The 20,032-nt window shown below is 40.4% G+C and overlaps 1 protein-coding gene across 2 annotated transcripts in view; it reads left to right on the plus strand.

Annotated features, from left to right (window-relative positions):
- Positions 1–18,051: 18,051 nt before the first annotated feature.
- Positions 18,052–20,032, plus strand: part of axl (AXL receptor tyrosine kinase) — a 41,280-nt gene continuing 39,299 nt past the window's right edge. For both annotated transcript variants that reach the window (XR_013936893.1, XM_080508193.1), the window contains exon 1: positions 18,052–18,209. Coding sequence is in view for 1 of the 2 variants with exons in the window: in XM_080508193.1 (XP_080364319.1) it covers positions 18,080–18,209 (130 nt within the window). In the remaining variant the exon portion in view is untranslated. The remainder of the gene's footprint in view (positions 18,210–20,032) is intronic.

Raw genomic sequence — 20,032 nt, forward strand, 5'->3', positions numbered from 1 at the left:
ATTTCCTTCGCAACCTTCTCAAAGCACACGTGTGGCATATTTGGCAAATGTTTCAACCACCTCAATTTATCAAGGTCAACACTGCACGTCTTTGGAAATGTTATTATGTGGGAGACTATTCACAAAAATGATCCGACACCGCGCCTTAATTACTAAGAACCTGTATAAAGAGGCACATTCACCAAATAGATAATAATAATGATAATAATTAAACCTGCAGGCAGCGTTGGTTGGAACCTCGTGCCCTGCGGGACTCAACCCACCAAATAGCTCAATCGAACAAACTTTGTTAGCATGCTAATGAGCATGCCCGGCTGCAATCTACCTGATCCACCTAAAAATCACACAGGTTCCTCCCTTCCTCCCCAGGTGTCTCTAACCTGGAGATTGGTGTTATCTCATATGCATATCTGCTGTGCTCATGAGCTTAGCATTAGCATTCGCATTAGCATTAGCATTCTAAAACATTCAAAGCATTAGCATTATGTCACAGTGCACATGAGCATGTTATCTGGTCCACAAAGCACGCATTAGCCTGTTAGCTTGTTAATGTCACAGCCAGTGCACATTAGCATGTTAGCTAGTCCACACACTGCATGTTAGCTAGTCCTTAAACAGCATATTAGCATGTTAGCTTATCCACAAAGCACATGGTAACTTGTTTTTGTAGCACATGATAGCAGGTCAGCCCATGAACAAGGACTTTCATGGTATTGGCAATCCTGGGTGTGAATGATGCAACACTGATGGAACAATCCAGACACTATTGCACAATCCTGGGTGTCGAATTACACAGCAGTTGGCCCTTCATGGTATTTGCAGAATGAATGTCTTTACCACATTCATTGATTTCATATTATTCTGTAACAAAAGCTGTTTAAAGTCTTACAAACATGTTATATGTCACAATTCTCTCCCGAACCAACACTGAAACACACAATCTCCCAAAACAAAGGTGATTTGGCTTCATTTTTAACTTTATTATAATTTTTTTTTTTGATAAAGATCATTACAACAGTAATATGCAGATGGACTTTAACAATTTACAAAGTTTTAAAGTTGACAAAGATGTGAGATGAGAAATGCCAGATTTTCCCAAAGCAAATGAAAAACAATGTATGATAACAACACTTAATGTATCTTTACAATGAACCAGAAAAAAAAAATCACAATATATATGCGATGGATACGAACAGTCTTCAAAATAACCCATGATTAATGAGTAACATTAATGTGTAACATATACACACACACACACACACACACACACACACACACACACACACACACACACACACACACACACACACACACACATGAAGTATTTCAGTTTAGGTGTTATTTACACGCTTGTAAAAGATGAAATCCCTGATATCACTGATTATTAAAAAAAGACTGCATTTGCACTCTGCCTACAAAATATACACCCGAACTAAACAATACTTTTTCTGTAGGCATCATTAAGCTGACATTAACACTCCAAATCTGCTCTGCAAATTTGCAAGAAGCTTTATAAACTGCTTTGATGAAAAAAAAGAAATAAACACAACAGCCACAGCATTTTTGCTGACAATGTTTTGCATCAGTGTATCTGCTTAGACAGTCGTATAGATTCACAGCAATTATCTTGAAGCACATGTTGCATAACCTTTACAATATAATTTATCAAAAGAGATCTTTCATCGTGTCATGACCTTTCAATCAGGTGAAAAAATATGTTAGTTGAGTCCCTTTTAAATGCGGCATCGTAAAAACATCAACACGTCTGCTAGATAAGCACCCTTACCAACAGACGGGACTGTATAAAAATACATGTACTCAATGGTTATTTCAACTGTAATCCTCAACCTGCAAAAGAAACCAAACAATACATTTTATATGAAAGAAAGAATAGTGTGGGGTTTTTTTTTTTTTTTTGAGCACAATACAAAATGAACTCATTCTGGGAATAAACAAACACACATGCAAACAAGTCCACATGTAGCTCATGAGCTCTAAATCCAAAAGAGATTATTTTTGCTGCCAGACAAAATCTCAGATAAGCACATAGAGTCATTCAGCCCCCCCCCCATAAATCTCCTCTCCCTCCCATCCAAACTCTGAGTTTCAGTGCCGCTGCTCCATACCAGCCAGAAAATGGCAGATGGATCCCAGAGAAAGATGCACAGCCAGATTTCAGCTGCCGAGATTTCACTCATGCAAAATAGTGACGTGCAGATAGCGCGTGAGAGGGTAATACCCAAAATTAGGGCAAAAACAAATAGAGAGATTTTGGATGAGAGGTTAAAAAGTAAGGATTTTTTCTTTTTTTTGGAGGGGGGGGTGGGGGTTGATACATTTTTGTACATTGTTTCTATTGTGGAACAAAGTTTCTTGTTATAAGATCATAGACAGGAAGTCCTTTCATTTTCAATACAACTTTATCCAATTTATCTGACTGAGCTGAAATTGGGTGAAGTCAGTGTCCACTCTGGACAGTTCAACGGTGGATAACAAGGACACACACACACACACACACACACACACACACACACACACACACACACACACACACACACACACACACACACACACACACACACACACACACACACACACACACACACACACACACACACACACACACACACGAGTGCTGATCACGATATAAGCCTAAACCAGTTTGCATGACAGTACATTAGTAAAGAACCATGCATTTGTGGGATGAGCAGCAGAACTGAGGTCTTGTCTGCAATTCAATTTGTTTCCTCCTTGTAGTTCTTAAACCTTCCTGTCCACACGGGAAACATCGGCCTCTATGAAAACTACTCGAAATCATGTAGTACATATGCCAGGCTGATAGGTGGCGCTGAAACTCTATGACAGAAATACATCAAAATTGAAGAAGATACTCAGCATGCAAAAACAGAGAAACACTATCTATCGACAGTGTTTCCCACTCGTCATCCATGATGACGGTTTCTCTCTCCCCCTTATCAGGAGCTTTTTCATCCCTGATCACCGTTTCCCTTCTTCTTCTTCTTCACTTGAGCTGAACGGCAGTTGGCATCCATGAAGTTGCATTTATATGCAGATAATATTTCCACCGCTCAAATAAAGAAGAAAGAAAGAGTCTGTTCATGGTCAAACACACGTTTGATGGCATCCCATTCTCCCACCAGCAACCACACAAAACTCTAGAAAGTGAATATTTCTGCGTTCTTATGGAGTGTTTCCGCCACCAGCCGACAGTGTTGACAGAGATTTGCCAAATTTCTTACGAGCACAAAGCCCACACTCTGCTGCTCACCCCACAAATGTACACTCCTGAAAACTGCAGGACAATTTAAAATGGGAGATAAAGCATGTTTTGGTTTTTTTTTAACTATTAGATTCACAAAGGCAAAGAGTTAATGAACCATCAGAAACTAACTCCTCAGTTATGTTGGACACACCGGTGACCTGTTTGCCCTCCTGTGGCATGGAAAGAGTGATACGACACAGACAGATGGTGTTCAGAGGAGTTAAGATTATGTATGATTTACTCAAGGAGCGTGGGCTTAATGCCAGGAAGAACACTTTCAACAATTTATAAATTAGATGTATAGATTTCTCAACTGAAAAACCATGAAGGGAAACCAATGAGGGCATTTGGTTCAGAACAAAGGGACCTTTAAAGAGTTTTCCCCATCACAGTTAAAAAACAAACCCTCCACAGTCAAAGGCATCAAAGTCGGAGTCTGCTTCGAAGTCGAAGCTGTTGAATTGAGGGGAGTCCACATCCTGGCTGCAGGCATGGAAGGAGCCGCCTGCGGCCAGCTCGGAGAAGCCCCCGGCGCTGTGGGCCAGCTCTGGCGCTCTGGTGGCGAGAGGGGAGGAAGGGGGGCAGGAGCTCAGGTAGCCCAGAGCGGACGAGGCCGCCGCCCCTCCCATCAGCAGGCACACCGCCCTCACCGCGCGGGCGTCGCTGCTGTTGCCGTGGCGAAGGCAGTCAGATACGCGATGGGGCGGCGCCACAGAAGCGCTGCGCACAGTCCGCCGCGGGCCACCAACTGTCAATGAGATCAGAAGACTGGTATGAACCGGTTGAAAACAACCATTCTAAAAGCTTTGAGGTATTGTTGGCTTCATGGGTGACGTGCAGGGTGATATTGGCACATCGGCTGATAAACACTAAATAATGAAACATCTACTCGAGTCTGCAGAAGCTATCCTCCGACGGGCAACTCTTTTGTACAGGACAAGGAGCCGAGCTTACTCTGTTCCACGCACACACGGTCCAGCTCGCTGTCAATGAGTGTATCAGTCACACTTTCGTCATGTTTAGCAATTTGCATCGTTAGTGTGTCAGTCCCAAAACCGTTTAGCATGTAGCATGTAGCATGGCTCAGATTAAAAAGTTGTGGAGTTCAAACCAAACTAACATGGCGGCTCGGTCACAAATTTTCCTCGTTATTACAAAACCAGTTCAGTGATAAGTATTTCTGAAAACAAAGTTTTACCAAAGTATCAGAATGTGTTGGACTTCGGCTCACTGTACCTTTATGTGCATAAGGTTAACTGGATTCAACTTTGTGTGAATGATCAGCTCCAGCAACGAGACGCAACACAGCTCAAAACGCGCCGCACCTCACCCAGCATGCACAGCGGTGCGTTTCACATTCACAATGAATGAGAAGCGGGGAATTGACGGATCCTGTGAACTCAGGATTATATCAGTTTAGGTAATCTGCAAGATATTGCTTTAAAAGGGTCATATTATCCAGCTTTTCAACACTTTCACATGGGTCTCGTTAGTCCAACAAACATTGTATTCAAAGTCTTTTGTTTTTTTCTTGATTTTCCTCAATTTGAATATTGGATCATAGGAGCTGCATTCAGAATCTGCTGTGTCTGTGTGAGCTGGACTGGCTCCACATGCCCATCTTGGGAAGAAGAAGAAGTTCTTCCTCTCGTGGTGCCATGTGCCAGAGCAGAGCTGCCAAATTGTGGAAGGAGTCAAAGGGGAGGAGCCTACCTTGATTGTGATTGGCTAAACCCCTGATGACGCTATATAGGGTTTGATTTCTGATTGGCTGGTTGGAGCAACACACTTTTTAAAAACTGAAACAATCCAGGGAGAGAGAGGACACACTTTCTTCACTTTTGGGTGTCAGTCCAGATATTTGGATGTATATTACCGTTGGAAAACCATTATAAAGTGAATTTTACATATTATGACCACATTTTAAAACACCGGATATCTGCACAATAATATCATGCATCCCTGTGCAGGGTGTTTGACCTTCGATTGGAAGCAACTTGAGATTTTGTGTTTTGCTCGAAGACATTTCAAAGACTAATGTTCTGTACAGAAGATCTGAGAGCACACCTGGTATTTGGCCTCTTTCTCTGAAGGAGCCTCCACGCTCAGTGACTCGGGACAACAATGGAGGCGTGCCCTCGCCCACCCGGGGTGACCTGGGGTCTTTGTCTCCAAATGAGTCGGGCTCTCTGTCTGTGATGCAGGTGGTGAGGCTGCGGTGTCTCTGAATGGTCAGAGGTGGCAGGGCACCCTGAAAAAAAGTTTACTGTGTCAGAGAGATCAACTGTCTCAAATGCAGGGAAGACCTTTTGGGTGTTTGCATTTATCACATATTCTGAATGAAAAAAACAAAGCCTCACCTCTCTCACTTTCCTGATCAGCTTCAGCCAGAGACTGTGAGAGATCAAATTAGTTAGAGTTATTTTTTTAATTATCTGGGTTCAAGCCCTAAACTCCTAACACAGCATAAACGAAAGTGTATTGTTACAGTGTTTTGTTTTTGTTTTATTGCGCAGTAAACACGTCTGATAGCAGCTGGTATCAAAGCGTCTTAAAAGACAAAGTGCTGATACCATCTGATTGTGAGTGGGACAAAGGACGTCTAAAATCCAGTCAGAGATAAAGAGCGAGACGTACTTGCAGTCTTCAGGATTGTCAGTGAGCAGCAGCAGGAACTTGCTCTGCTGCAGGATGACGGCGAAGCAGCAGTCCCTCCTGCCCCCCGAGGGCAGTTTGGGCAGGTCAAGTATATCTCGTCCCTCTGCCACGGACTCGCAGTGTGTTTGGAGGGCGACCACCTGGTCCGGGGGGGACTCTGCGTCCCGACACACCAGCAGGGTCCCCTCCATGGTCAGAACCACGTACTTCTCCTTCCACTGCTTGAACATGAAGCCGCCTGCAGGGAAGAAAGCAACAGAACAGAGTTAGAAACTGTATAATGAGGATTTCATATTACTGCTATTGGTTAAACAAAGCTCTAAATGGTTTATGCCTCTGATCACGAGTTATATTCATGAACTGAACAAGTAACCAGAAGCCGTTTTAAGTTTTCATGCAACAAACTCTCAAACCTGCAGGAGAACTCTCATAGTTTTCTGTTGGCTACAGCTTTTCACCAATTTTCCCCAGTTTCTAAACTGAAGCTCAGTGTTTTGTACACTGGAGGTGACCTCTGCTGATGATGACAGGTTACACCCACAACAGGTGCCAGTTTATTAAAGGGCAAATGCACAGAGACTTTTAAAGTCATTTTAGAGTCACAATGAACGTCAAACATGTTTTAACACAAATATGACATATGAAACATGGGACCTTCTCCTTATGATGCCAACGAATGAACTCTTAAGTCTTATTTTCATTCAGTTTACGATGTGCTTCTATGTTTTAGGTTTTTTTTCTCATACCATTTTTGTCGATCTTCATGTATATCCACGTGAAGCACAGTGGTGTGCAGAAAATAAACAATACAAGAGTGTGACTTAAATTGCAGCCACGCTTTTTAAATGCATGCATTCGGTCAGAAAAATGAACAGCTGAGTTGCTTCTATTAATTTTCTTCTTCATGACAACCAACTGGCTTGTAGCAGAAGTGCCATCACCATGAACTAGAGCCATATTGGGCCGTCCTCATAGTTAATTCCTCCCTAATCTCTATAGTTTCAGATCACTGGGTGACTGAGTAGAAATGTTTGCAAAGAAACATTTCAGCTGTTTGTTTGCTGACTGATTTTGCAAAATGTGGATACAGCTACAGAAATGTATTCAGTATTATGCCCACATAAGTCATGTAATTATATAAGAATTATTATGAAAGACACTTTGAAAATAGGATACAAATGACAATCCTACATAGAGTTTTAAAGCAGAATAATTTCTATGAGGTAAAATTAAGGCAGCATCTCAAACAACGCAAGATAATTATCTGCAAAGAAACTATTTGAAAAATGTTCAAGGAAAAGTGCTGGGAGGGGGAAGAGCTTTGCTCAAGGACACACGTTGGTTACTGCTGCACTGGGAACCAGCAAACCTCTGGTTACAACCTTGAGGCCACCAGTTTTCACTTTGTTGCTTCAGATCTGGTAAGGGCAACTGATGGTGGAGACAAACTACAAGAAATAACAAATTATTGATTTCACAGGTCATTTAATCACATTTGCAGGAGTTCTCAATTAAGAAAAGTCTATTTCAAGGTAAAACAAACAACTGCATGTTGATTGATCTGTAATTCTCATAAATCCTTGCAGTGGATGAGTAGATTTACAATTTGGTCCCTCTAATCGCGAGGATGCAATGAATGCAGCCCTCATGATGAAGAAAGTCACCCATGTCCTGCTTTACATACTGGCTAATAATGAAGAAATATCCCAAGGATTGAACTTTTTATGTGTTCATTTTATCTGTTTAATATGTGTCCATTATCTACTCTACATTTTTCCAGGGAGGAGTAGGACTTTGTGCCAGTCATGTTATGTTGGCGTACAACCGCACAATGGCAATAAATACTCACTTTATCTGATCCAGAAGACTTTTGATAGATACTGACTTCTGCGGTCTTGCAGGCGCACCCCAAAATAGCTGCAGTTTTCAAGGTGCATCAACCCCCTTTTGTTGTTTTGTTTTTTTGCTTCGAAGCACATCAAACTTGATGCCTGATATATCACTTCCACTGACAGGTGCTACGATGAGGACATCGTGCTTTTTTTTCACCTGTTTTGATTGTTCTGTGCCTTTTCACTGCAAAAAAAGGTCTTTAAACTGTTGGAGGGGAAAAAAAACCTGTGACGTTTTTGTTTTGGGGACAAGACATACATGTCATGTTGACAAATACCTGTTGTGTAATGATGGTAGAAAAGGAGAGCTGGATGGAGAATATCTGCTTTGCTTCTACACAGAGAGGATTAAAAATGAACAGGTGGATTTTGTAAACGGGAACAAGTGAAGCAGTCTGTTATCAAGGACTGTACTTTTGAAATTTAACATGGCAAATCCTTGGCGGATTCATAGCATCATTATATTTGTTCGATCGCACAAACATATATTCAAAGCTATGGGCAGTTTGGAGTCACTAATTATTCTCATTGTTTTTGGACTCTTTGAGGAACACCACAGTACCCACAGAAAAAGACATGCAGGGAGATCATGCAAACTTTACTAAGAAATCCCTCCAAGGCCAGCGTGGAGTCCCCCTGGAGGTTTTCCAGCTATGAGGCAAAATACATCATGATCATGATGGTATTTATTGTACTTCTTTATCATTTCACTCTTACTATACTTGGTCATACACTGAACAAAAATATAAATGCGACTCTTTTGTTTTTGTCCCCATTTTTCATGAGCTGAACTCAAAGATGCAAAACATTTTTAACACAAAAGACCTATTTCTTGCAAATCTTATTCACAAATGTATCTAAATCTGTGTTAGTGAGCACTTTCTCCTTTGCCGAGATAATCCATCCCACCTCACAGGCGTGGCATATCAAGATGCCAATTAGACAGCATGAATATTTCACAGGTGTGCTCCAGGGTGACCAAAATAAAAGACCACCCTCAAATGTGCAGTTTGATCACACAGCACAAAGCCACAGATGTCGCAGGTTTTGACGGAGTGTACAACTGGCATGCCGACTGCAGGAATGTCCACCGTGAATTGAATGTTCATTTCTCTACCATAAGCCGTCTCCAAAGGCGTTTCAGAGAATTTAGCAGAACTAACCCTCTGTCTATCCATCTACACACAAATATGTGTTTTGCACATAAATTGATGTTTTTGATTCTGGGGATTTTTGAGTTGCACATTTCGGTCTGAAATGTTATTCATATATAATGATTACTGAACAGGGATCGTAAATAAATAAAAACAGAAATCACATTCCATAACAAAATCCCATTTGAGTTCAAACTTTATGACAGAGCTTGTTGTTTGCTGTTCCAGTGAATGTTTGGCAATACTAAAAGGAAATGTGATTACATTTCTGTCAAGAATGGTGAATGAATTACTGATATGGGTTACTATAAAAATCCAAAGAGCAGTGCATCTGTCACCTACATTTCAAGATGAAAACTACATAATGCTGACATAGACCACCGATAGAAGAAACAGGATACATTTATAGAAAAATCACTCATTGCAGACCTTTGATTTTTGCTAATTTCCTAAATGACACACTTGTTTTTGTTTGTTTGTTTGGTTCTTGTTAGATTTTTGGTTGATTTTAATTGGAAGTCATGATTAAAATAAGGACATTAATGTGGCAAACACAGAGAGCAGGTGTGAACAAGTGCCCAAAGACAGTATTAAATCAACATCATGCTGACCTAAATATCAGATAGAAAAGAATTTGATTACATAGTCATCAGATTATAGAATTAAAAACCAAGTCACATTGAAAAGGGTACTCATATTTGTACTGTAAATCAAAGCTTCAGATGCACCTGTAAAGATGCATTTTGAGAAATAACCACATTGACACGGTTCTATTAACTAATAAACTAATCATTTACCTAATGAAGCATTCTATGATAAAGGATTTAGTGCTGATCGTACAATGTAAAATACATTCATGCTCACTGCTGACACAGCTTTCAGACCGAAGAGAGAGTACACCAGTGCTTCTAAAAAAACCAACCCAAAAAACATGCAGACTGTGACGTCTAATAGAGGAAACTGAGACCAAACATTGCGCAAACAAACTTCAAACCTCATCAAGCTGCAGGTTATCATTAATTAGACAGCTGAGAGACACAAGAGTGTTACCCAGTTTAGTAATTCAGTCTCAAATTTAGAACGCAAGTTGATTTATTTTTTTTTATTCAGTTTTTCTGTAGTCTTATAAAAACACATAGATATTTTGTTTTTATAATTGGTTTATAACACAAAATGTGGTTTGTATGGTTGCACCAATCACATTAAACTCCTCACTCGCCATAGCAACACACAGGTATCAGGCATAAGCTGCAGTTAAACAGGTGCAGAGAGAGAGAGAGAGAGTATTTAGAAACCCACATCTAATGCAAAAAACCTCCATCGCGATGACCTGGACCGCTGATGGAGGAAGGACTCTCAGATTCAATACTCAAAAAGCCTCATCACTCATCACAGAATTCAAACAGAATTCACCGCATTTCTGGTAAACTGTTGATATAAATTTAGGAAACATCTGTAAAAATAGATTTTCAGTTTCCAGTGAAGTGGTTTGTTTTTTTTATTGATTAAAATCATGAAAAAAACCTGTAAAAAAGGCATCTGCTATTTCAAGAGTGGCATGTAACACGAACAGTCTGTAAAAGTTGCAGACTGTGATCTTTGCATAATAACACATTTCTCATTTTCTTGTTATTCTTCCGCGGACTCATTTGAAAGACAAAACATGCTTAAAAAAAGTTAAGACTATGTCCAGGCTCACACAGATGTGCAGTTTCAAGTGCAGTGAAACAGGTGCACATGCATTTTGTGAGCCAGTAACCCACATTCAAAGGCAAAACCTCCATCACCTCCACCTCTGTTGGAGGAGATTGAACAGGAAGTGAACGAAAGTCAGACCCTGCACGACGAACACGACGGGATAGAAACACGCTCACCATATTTCCTGAGGAAACCTCGATGAACACCTGCCGTGCTCATGTCTGTGGTCATCACGGCGTCAGGAGCTGAAATGAAAGGCAGAGCACTTCATGCAGGAAAATAGGCCAAGAGAGGGAGAGAGAGCGGGCGGGCGGGTGGGACGGAGCGAGAGAATAATCCCCACCATTTAGGCCTCCCCTCCTTAAACCCATGCTGCTGTGAATGGAATTGGAGCTGCCCCTGCTTATGGACACATAAACATCATATGAGCAGAAGAGGCCCAAATAATCATGACAGCGATGGATTATTCTCACCAGGAAGAGCCTGTGATTTTCATCACCGCCTGTGATGAAGTGACTGTGACTCCGTCACAGTGCTAACGGAAAACTGCCGAGCCAAAGTGTGCAGCATCCCCACATGCAACGTTTCATCGTGAAAAGACTAGACTAGATGACATATTGCTTCTGGTGAATAACTGACTAAAATGTCAAGATAATAAAAGAGTAAAGTGAGTAGATGAAACTAAGTGATGAGTTAAGGCTTAAAATGCTCTTGTAATATTTGAGTAGTGGCTGGTGGGCACAAAGAAGCATCCGAATTTTTCGGGTTGTGCACATGGATGGGATTATGTGAGGGCTGAATGAGCTGCTTGTTTGCCACAGTTCATTGTGCAGGGGGGGGAAAAAGGATTGTCCAGGACTGTGTCCAGACTGTCCAGGCCCTGTCCCACCAGACTGGGCTTTCCTAAACTCACCCGCCAGTCTCACAGTGTGCCGGCCTCCACAGACTGGCAGAAGGTGTTGAGAAGCACACACCACAAATGCTAAACAATCCAAATGTCCTGAAGAAGCTGTCGCTTTGTGTACGTCCGAGCCCACCCAGCCTCACGTTCAGGAAGATTAAAACAGAGGGATTATTTTTCCTGCACAGCTGGAAGCCTGTTGCAGCGGATAGCCCCAACCAAGATTATAATCTGTGCAGACCAGCTTCCTCCGATATATTAACTGCTTCTCAGTGAGATTAAACGTGACTCATTGTGTCATCCCGTGTTTGTTCAACACAATTTGGATATCGTTATGTAACCGGGGGGGATCTTGTAGGGAAGCTGCCAGGCTTCAATCAAACAGTGGCGACATTCAAAGTTAAGTGGTGTGTGAGGCCGACGTGACCGGGAGTTAAGCACATCGAGGAGAATCCAGCGGGTCAATGAAATGTCGTCGGCTGGATCAAACGGCTTAAAGTAGCACACTGGCTCAATGGGATTGCATCAATAAAACACCATGTGATAAAACATGTGAGTTAATGTCAAACTCATTGAAGGGCAAGCCCAGTTCGATCTCGAGGGAGTGAAACCAGTAAAACCATTTATTAATCTATAAATCAATACATTTTCCTTTGTTTCATTGTCAGTATAACCATGTTATGAAATAGAATCTGAAGAAGTTGATAAATCTATCTATATTTTTATTGGATAAAAATTAATACAACTCTTCAAAAAACTGAAATCAAATGTTTTTCTCTCGAGAATATTCATAGGCACAACTGGACCGGGACATAAATTCAGCCCTGGCATTTTGGTCTGTAACGGCCTCCCAAGCATCCTGCCAAATTTATTTTGTTTAAAATGAAATTAAGTTAAATGAAATGAAATATAAAATTAAATAAAATACATTAAAATTAAATTAAATTAAATTAAATATAAAATACAATAAAGTACATTAAAATAAAATAAAATAAATTTAATTAATTTAATTTAACTATCACACGATAGCTCTTTATATATCTAGGCCCATTTTTCCTGCCTCATATCTAAAATTGGTAAACCCAGAACGAATACCTTCAAAGAAAGTCAAGACATGTGAGTTTACCACAGAAGGATGAAAACATTTGCCATTGTAAATTAATCTGGAAAAGAAAATAAGAATGAAAAGGATATTTAATTAGTATCTAGGTAAAAGTGATACAAATAATAACCTATAAACAGCACATGAGTCATTTCTTGTGTACCAGGTTGTAAAAAATTTTATTTCACTGATACAGTATATCACTGTATTTGATTATAGAAATCAAATCATTCACCTTTTTTTTTTCTTTCTCTTGGACAAACAGTTCATTTAAAAAAGGCCAGTCCAGTTCTGATGCTGTGAAAAGTCCTGTCACTTCTTCGGGGACATGGTTTCTTTAGGGTTCAACATGTTATTACAAAATATCTTTGATGCTGATGCTGCTTCACTGCCAATAAGGCAGATTCCAGGCCTGCATCACTGATCAGCACCAGTCTCAGCATCCTAACCCCAACCCCAACCCCTCAAATCTACGCTAAATGACTCACACACAGTTAATTTTTCACAGTTAATTTCAGTACCTGAGATCTCAACTAAAAGAGGCCACTGACAGCAGGACTTGCTGATTATCTTCAGTGAAAAGGAATCTTGCCAACAGGGGAGTTGTAAATGCTGCTTCATCTCCTCCATATTGACTTTAGAGCTGTTTGAATTAAAGATGAATAGATACGAACATTGTTGCACGACGCCTCAAAATTAAAAGCTCTGTTCTTCACTTGACAAGACTTTTATTCCCGGCGATAAGCTCTGGGTTTATAGTTTATGAGCAATCATAAAACACTATTTAAGAGTTATAATGGAAAAACAGGTTGTAATAGTACAAAGATGGTTTCCTTATCTTAAACATCTGAACTCTGCGCACATAAAAGAGGACGCTACTTGAGGACAAGAAGTGTTTATAAAAGCTAAATACAGACTTTTAGCTTTCCTTATGAATATGCATTTATGAACTTTGTCTTTGTTATGCACAGCGTGTCTGGAGTTTGCATGTTCTCTCTTTGTGTGTACTTCAAAAACATGCATTTGAGGTTAACTGGTGTCCGGTATGTGGGTTTGAGTTTACCCTGTGATGAACTGGTGACCTGTGCAGGCGTGACCCGGAGTCTGGATCCAGTCCTCTACGATGACACAATAACCATGATAAAACCATAAGAGACAGATGCATTGATATAATATATTAATATTACATTTATTTCTTTATATTTATCTGCTTATATCTCTGATTATGTCTTCCACTATCTTTTTTATTGTAATTACTTAATTTACTTAATAATACCTCATTTCAAATCGATTTCATATATTTCAAATTTAATCTTGCCCCTTGTGCAAATGTGCACATTTCATAAACCCATATTCTATTCCTGACAGAACATAAACAACATATGTACCGTTGAAACTGGGACATTTCATCATTTTACCATTGGGACATCACATCTCGTGGAAAATATTAGAAATATTCAATATGACCATGGCAGCACAAGTATCCACAGCATTTCACTTTTTCCACATTTTGCTCTTACAGCCTTATTCCAAAATTGAGTCAATTACATTTCTTTCCAAAATTCTACACACAGCAGCCAATAACGACAACATGAAAAAAGTTGTGTCGCTAATTTATTGTAAATAAAAAACTAATCACATGTACATATGTATTCACGGCTTTTCCTCAATGCTTTGTTGATGCACATTTGGCTGCAATTACAGCTTCAAGTCATTTTTGAATAAGATGCCACAAGCTCGGTAAACCTATCTTCGGAGCCATTCCTCTTTGCAGTGAATTTCAAGCTCCATCGGGTTGGATGGGAAGCGTCGGTGCGCAGCCATTTTCAGATCTCACCAGAGATGTTCAATCACATTCAAGTCGGAACTGTGGCTGGAGCACTCGAAGACATTCTGAGTTGTCCTGGAATCTCCTTTGATATCTTGGCTTTGGGTCGTTGTCCTGCTGAAAGATGAACTGAAACACAAAGAACACAAGCTTGGACTCAAACCAGTGAGATGACAGAGCTACCCACTGTATCTTTAAAACAATATCGCAATATGTAATAACTCTGCAGTAAATATCAACACAGTTACTGTAACATCAGATTTTCAGTCACGTCCTTCACTGTTCCCACAGTGAACTTTTTATGAACAGCCTTGCATTCAGACGATATAACGGAAAGCACAATATTACCCAGATGACTTGTTAAGCTTCAGGTCATGAGATTGAGATTAAAGTGTCACATGCACAACTGAAAATAACAAATGGAAAAAATATATATATGTAACCAGAGAAAATAGAATAAAACACGTTTATTTTGCTTTAAGCATACTGAATGTGTATCTACTGTATTATTTTGGCAACACAAAATGTCTACTTAACGTCTAATAGTGTCTTGAGAACAACTCCACAGTATTTTCGTGGTGTGTGTCCCGTGTTGCCAGCAGGGGGCAGGAGAGGCTTTGCCTTCATGCAGCCTCGGGTCATCACAGTGTCTCTGCAGGTTGTTTATCTTTGGCTGTCTCCAACCTGCGACAGAAAAGATGATGCCAATGAAAGAGAGGAGTTTGGCTGGTTGGGAGCATCATTGTGTGTATGGGAGCGCAGCAGGAAGTCTAACAGCCGAAAGACGCCTTGCAAAACAACAAACAGGCCGTTTTGCTCAAAGAGCATCCAATGTCATGAAGCTATTTCATTTTTTTTTTTCTTTGCATGTGACTTCATCTCGCTTAATCCACTTTATCTTAATCTAAACAAATGGAATCAAGCTTTTTGGATTGTGATGTGGATTGAATCTGAACACAGGAGCCCATCCCCCTTAAAAACCCAAACATTCACTCCTTCCAGACCCATCCAGCCCCCAAAACGTTGTGTTTTTGAGTCGAGCTCCACTCTTTCTTGTACAGGACCCCTTCCGTGACCCTCTCCCCCTCCCTGCCTCCCTCCCTCCCCGTGTCTCTGTGCTTCTATCCGGGAGCAGTCAGAGCACCATTGCTCAAGCTCCTATTGAAAAGACAAGCATATACAATGGGGTCTTTCTCAGTCTCTCTCTGTCTCCATTAAAGACCCTGGGAACACAACACTGTCCACAGACCCACTCTTAAAGGGCCAGTGGGACCAAAGTCTCCACAACCTGTGTTTCTGCTCCTCCCATCGTTTTCATGGGAAAAAAAAAAAGAAGAAGAAGAAGCAGAAATATTCACAGCAAATCCATTATTCATGATGGTATGTGAACTGCTGAGAGCTTTCGAAGAGCAAGTGAGCAAGCGCCTGCCTCACCTCTGTCCAAACAAACACCTCAGACACCACAGTCCACAACAAATAGTCCTGCTGAGATGGGAATCAGGGGCAGACAAGTTTTATTTAGACTACAGCTGATGATGCTGCAGACTGTTTGGCCTGAACCCATAACTTCAAACAAATGCCCAGACGTCTCCATCACATGATTCTGTAGACAGTATAGCGGTGCAGTAGCGCATGCAAACAGAAATGTGAAAATAACAGTTGTCAGACCAAAGGTTGCACTGAAATCACAGTCGGTTATGTTATATATCCCATCACTGATAGTATTCTGCTATAACTCGTTTGTTTGTCTCTACATACATTTGTGTGTGTGCAATATGTCTTCTGTCTTATTTCTATACTGAAATATATTTGTAGGTTATTTACAACATTAAAATGAAGCTATAAAAATAGCTCTTTAATATAGTTTGGTTTCCTACTTTTCCCATCCTTATATGTTGTATAAGAAATTGTACCTTGTCTGTCATAATTAATCATCATCATCATCATCATCATCATAATGAAGTCCAAAGTTCTTCCTTGTTTGCTCGGAGCCCCACTGGTATACAACAACATTCTGATGACAATTTTTGTGTGAGTAGGCATTATTATTATGATTTAATTTTATTTATCTGTATGTCTCTTATTTATTTATTTATGTATTCATTAATTAATTTGTTAAAATGTGATGATCACACATTTCTCCTGATTGTCATTTATTTGCATGTTCATGCTTCACCCATGTTGTTGTCTGCTCTGTTGTTGGAATTTAATTGGTTTTGTAATATTGAGTGTCCACCCTCCGCCGCAGATGTTTAATGGTTAGAAACAAAGTTATTCTTGATTGCTTTACTTTGATCATACTGTACATACTAAATGTACATGAAGTTCGTCACAAACATCACCCTATTGAGGCAGAACGATCATCAATTTTAATCAGCAATTCTTGCCTGCATTTCTTCTGTTTTCTTCGTTCTTCTTCTTCTTCTTGTATAATACTGTACTTAAAACATGTACAAACATGTGTGGCGGGGATGAGGTATGATAGGCTGTGAAACTCGGCATTATGTTGGTAACAATAGGTCACAATAGGTCAGGTTAGGTTACTTTTTACCCAAGGGGTAGAGTTGCAGGAGAATAGAAAAAGGCATTTGTCTCGACTGTCAAGTTTGAAGCCCAATCATCTGAAGACATAATGTAGTTATGGCTTCATATGAGGTTGACACTTAAAAAAAAAAAAGAATAACTATGATAATTTATGATTATATTAAAATTTAACTAGAATAAAATGTGGATAAACAAAAAAAAAAAGTTTGATAACTTAAATAGAGGTATGTCGAGGTATTTGTTCTGACTGTTTACGTTGAGTTTATCAAGCACGTTGTTGCGGATCCGCGCGTAAAAACGCGCACGGCTGCGTTGGATAGAAATGCAGGAAAAGCCGCTTGATTTTGCGCGCTGTTCACAACTCGCGGGGATCCGTGAGTAATTAAAAAAGGCGAATGGGGGTGATTGTGCAGAGACAATCCGCATGCTGCGGGGTTTCTTCTCCCACATCCTCTGAGAAAAGGAGGGAGGAGGAGAAGGAGGAGGAGGAGGAGGAGGAGGAGGAAAGAAGTTGAGTTGAGGAATTTGAATCCTGTTTGAAGGGAGAGAGAGAGAGAGAGAGAGAGAGAGAGAAAGAGAGAGAGAGGGAAAAGAAAGCCAAGGGGAATGTCTGAGGGAGTCTGAGAGAACCGGTGGGCAGGCGAGAGGCTCGGGACAGCGGACTGCAGGGAAGAAGGTTTTAAAAATACTCCTTGTGTTGCCAGAAATAGACTCGAGTCTCAACCGGAAAGTCTGGTTCACTTTGTTGTTTTTTTCCCCTCTGCGCTCCTGAAAAGTTTGGATACAACCTGCTGCGGGTGGAATCAACCAAAACAACAGCGTGAAGAAGGAAAAGAAACGCTGAGATTTTATTCTTTTAGAGAGAAAAAAAAAGGGGGAAGTGGAAGGACGGGATCTGGTTCCTCATCTGTGGATCATCACTTTTTTTTTGTTTTCTTTTTTTTTGGGTGGGGGGGTGGGGGGGGGGGGTGGATTTCTCAGATCACAACTTTGGATCAGTGAGCTGCTGAGATGCGGTGATGGAGTTGCCTGTTTTTCTTTTGAAACTCATTCGCAGAGAAGCCATGAGCGGGTTGAAATGTTCCCTGCTGGTGCTCACCTCGGTTTTCTCTTCGATTTGGCACCCGGCGGCTGCAGGCGCACTGTCAGGTAAATCCACACAGCGTTTCATCCAACCTGACTCTTGTTTGTTAACTTCATTGCGAGGAAAAACACGCTAATGGGCAAATTAGCCCTGCCTGCTTTTCTGCTTCTAACTCGTTAAATCAATTTGCTTTGGGGGTGGCGAGTGCAAACCACAGCTGCAACATCTGTGCAACACTAATAAAACTCAGCTCTCAAACCAAGGTGATCAAAGAAAGCGCATAAAAAGATTAGTTTCACTGATTCAGCATCACTTCTGCTCAGAATTTAACCCTTTGAACGAGATCTTAGGGGATTTAGTTGTGGCACTCTGCACTTGCTCGTGGGCACTGGTGGTTCCATCTTCACATGGAGGGTGGTATTGACCCATCGTCCAGCATATTCCTTTTCTGTAAATGTAAAACTTTTGTGAAGAAATCGCCATAAAGGAGCAATCAGAGGAGAATAAAGTTGGCACATAATTTAATAAAGCAGTTAATTTATTCAGCTGACTTGTAATCTAAATGCAACGTAAATAGTTATAACATGAGCTACAGTGAAAGACAACAGAGATAACAGGTGCTACATTTTCAACCTATATATACAGATTCATAATTAGTTTAATAAACACTTCTAAAACATAACACCATAATAAAACACAAGATGAAATGAAATGTAAATGTATTTCAAGTAATAAAACAAGCTAAACTGTAGAATCCCTGCTGTAACAAGTGCAACAGCTACAAGCTATATACACACACCTACAATTATGTTCAAAGCAAATGTTTGAAGGCTGTTAACTGCTATTCTGAATATATATTAGAAAGCCCAGCATCTGACTAAATAATAAAACACACATTATAAAAACTGAATGGACAGCTTTAATTGAGGACATTTTAATCATAAAATAAGACTATGTCCTTTAGAAAACATAGGTGTTGCAGTTGCACTACCTACAAACAGCACAATATTAAAAAACTCACTTGTCAATTTGTCAGAAAACTGTAACAGTTCAAATGAAGGCATCCAAATAAATGATCAGCACTTGAAATGAGACTTGACTTATGACACTCGAGTTCCCAACTGGATCCACAGTGACCCCCGGGCCAGTAAATAAGATGATTATCCATTTGTTTATTTAAAGTGTCACTCACTTAGGTGGTAAGCAGGGCACTGTGGAGACAATGTTTATCCTGTCAATCAATCTGCTCCCTGCCAATCACTGTGTTTTGCTGGTTAAAGGATAATAAAGTGGGATCTTCCCACAAAACTTGATGCAAGTGGAATTACCGTTTGTTGCAAGAGCATTTCAATAATGCTCACCCAGAGTTTCATTTTAAGGGTGTTTTTGCTTCAAAGTGGCTGAAACACCAAAACCCTTCGAGGTGGTGTAAATCAATGTGCTTCCAGTGTGAGGGTTTTCCCGGAAGAGTAACGGGTATGCTTTGACCTTTATTGTGAAGGTTTAAAGGTGAGTCTCGTGGAGAACTGTGCCAAAGGCAGGACTGCAGTGTTTTATAATATCAGGTGCAGCACGGATCCTTGTTGCTAAAATCTTAACTGTTGCTTGGGAAGTCGTCCAGACCAGGATTCCCACCAGTGGAAGGCATTTCCAGAACATTGTGGAATTCGAGAGATGCTTCAGATTGCAAGGCGGGTAAAAATTGGAGAGTGTAAAAATAAACCTTTGCTGGGAAGTGAGACAGTGTCGAGAAATTCATTGTGCAAGTGTGCGAGCAACGGGGGAAAGCTTGTTTTTCTCTATACGAAGTGATGTGAAGGATACATGGTTAAAACTCTGCATTTTATATTTTCCGACAAAGGCATCGGGGTGGAGACCTGTCCAGCAG

This window comes from Blennius ocellaris (assembly GCF_963422515.1).
Source record: "Blennius ocellaris genome assembly, chromosome: 2".
In the NCBI taxonomy this organism is placed as follows: domain Eukaryota; kingdom Metazoa; phylum Chordata; class Actinopteri; order Blenniiformes; family Blenniidae; genus Blennius; species Blennius ocellaris.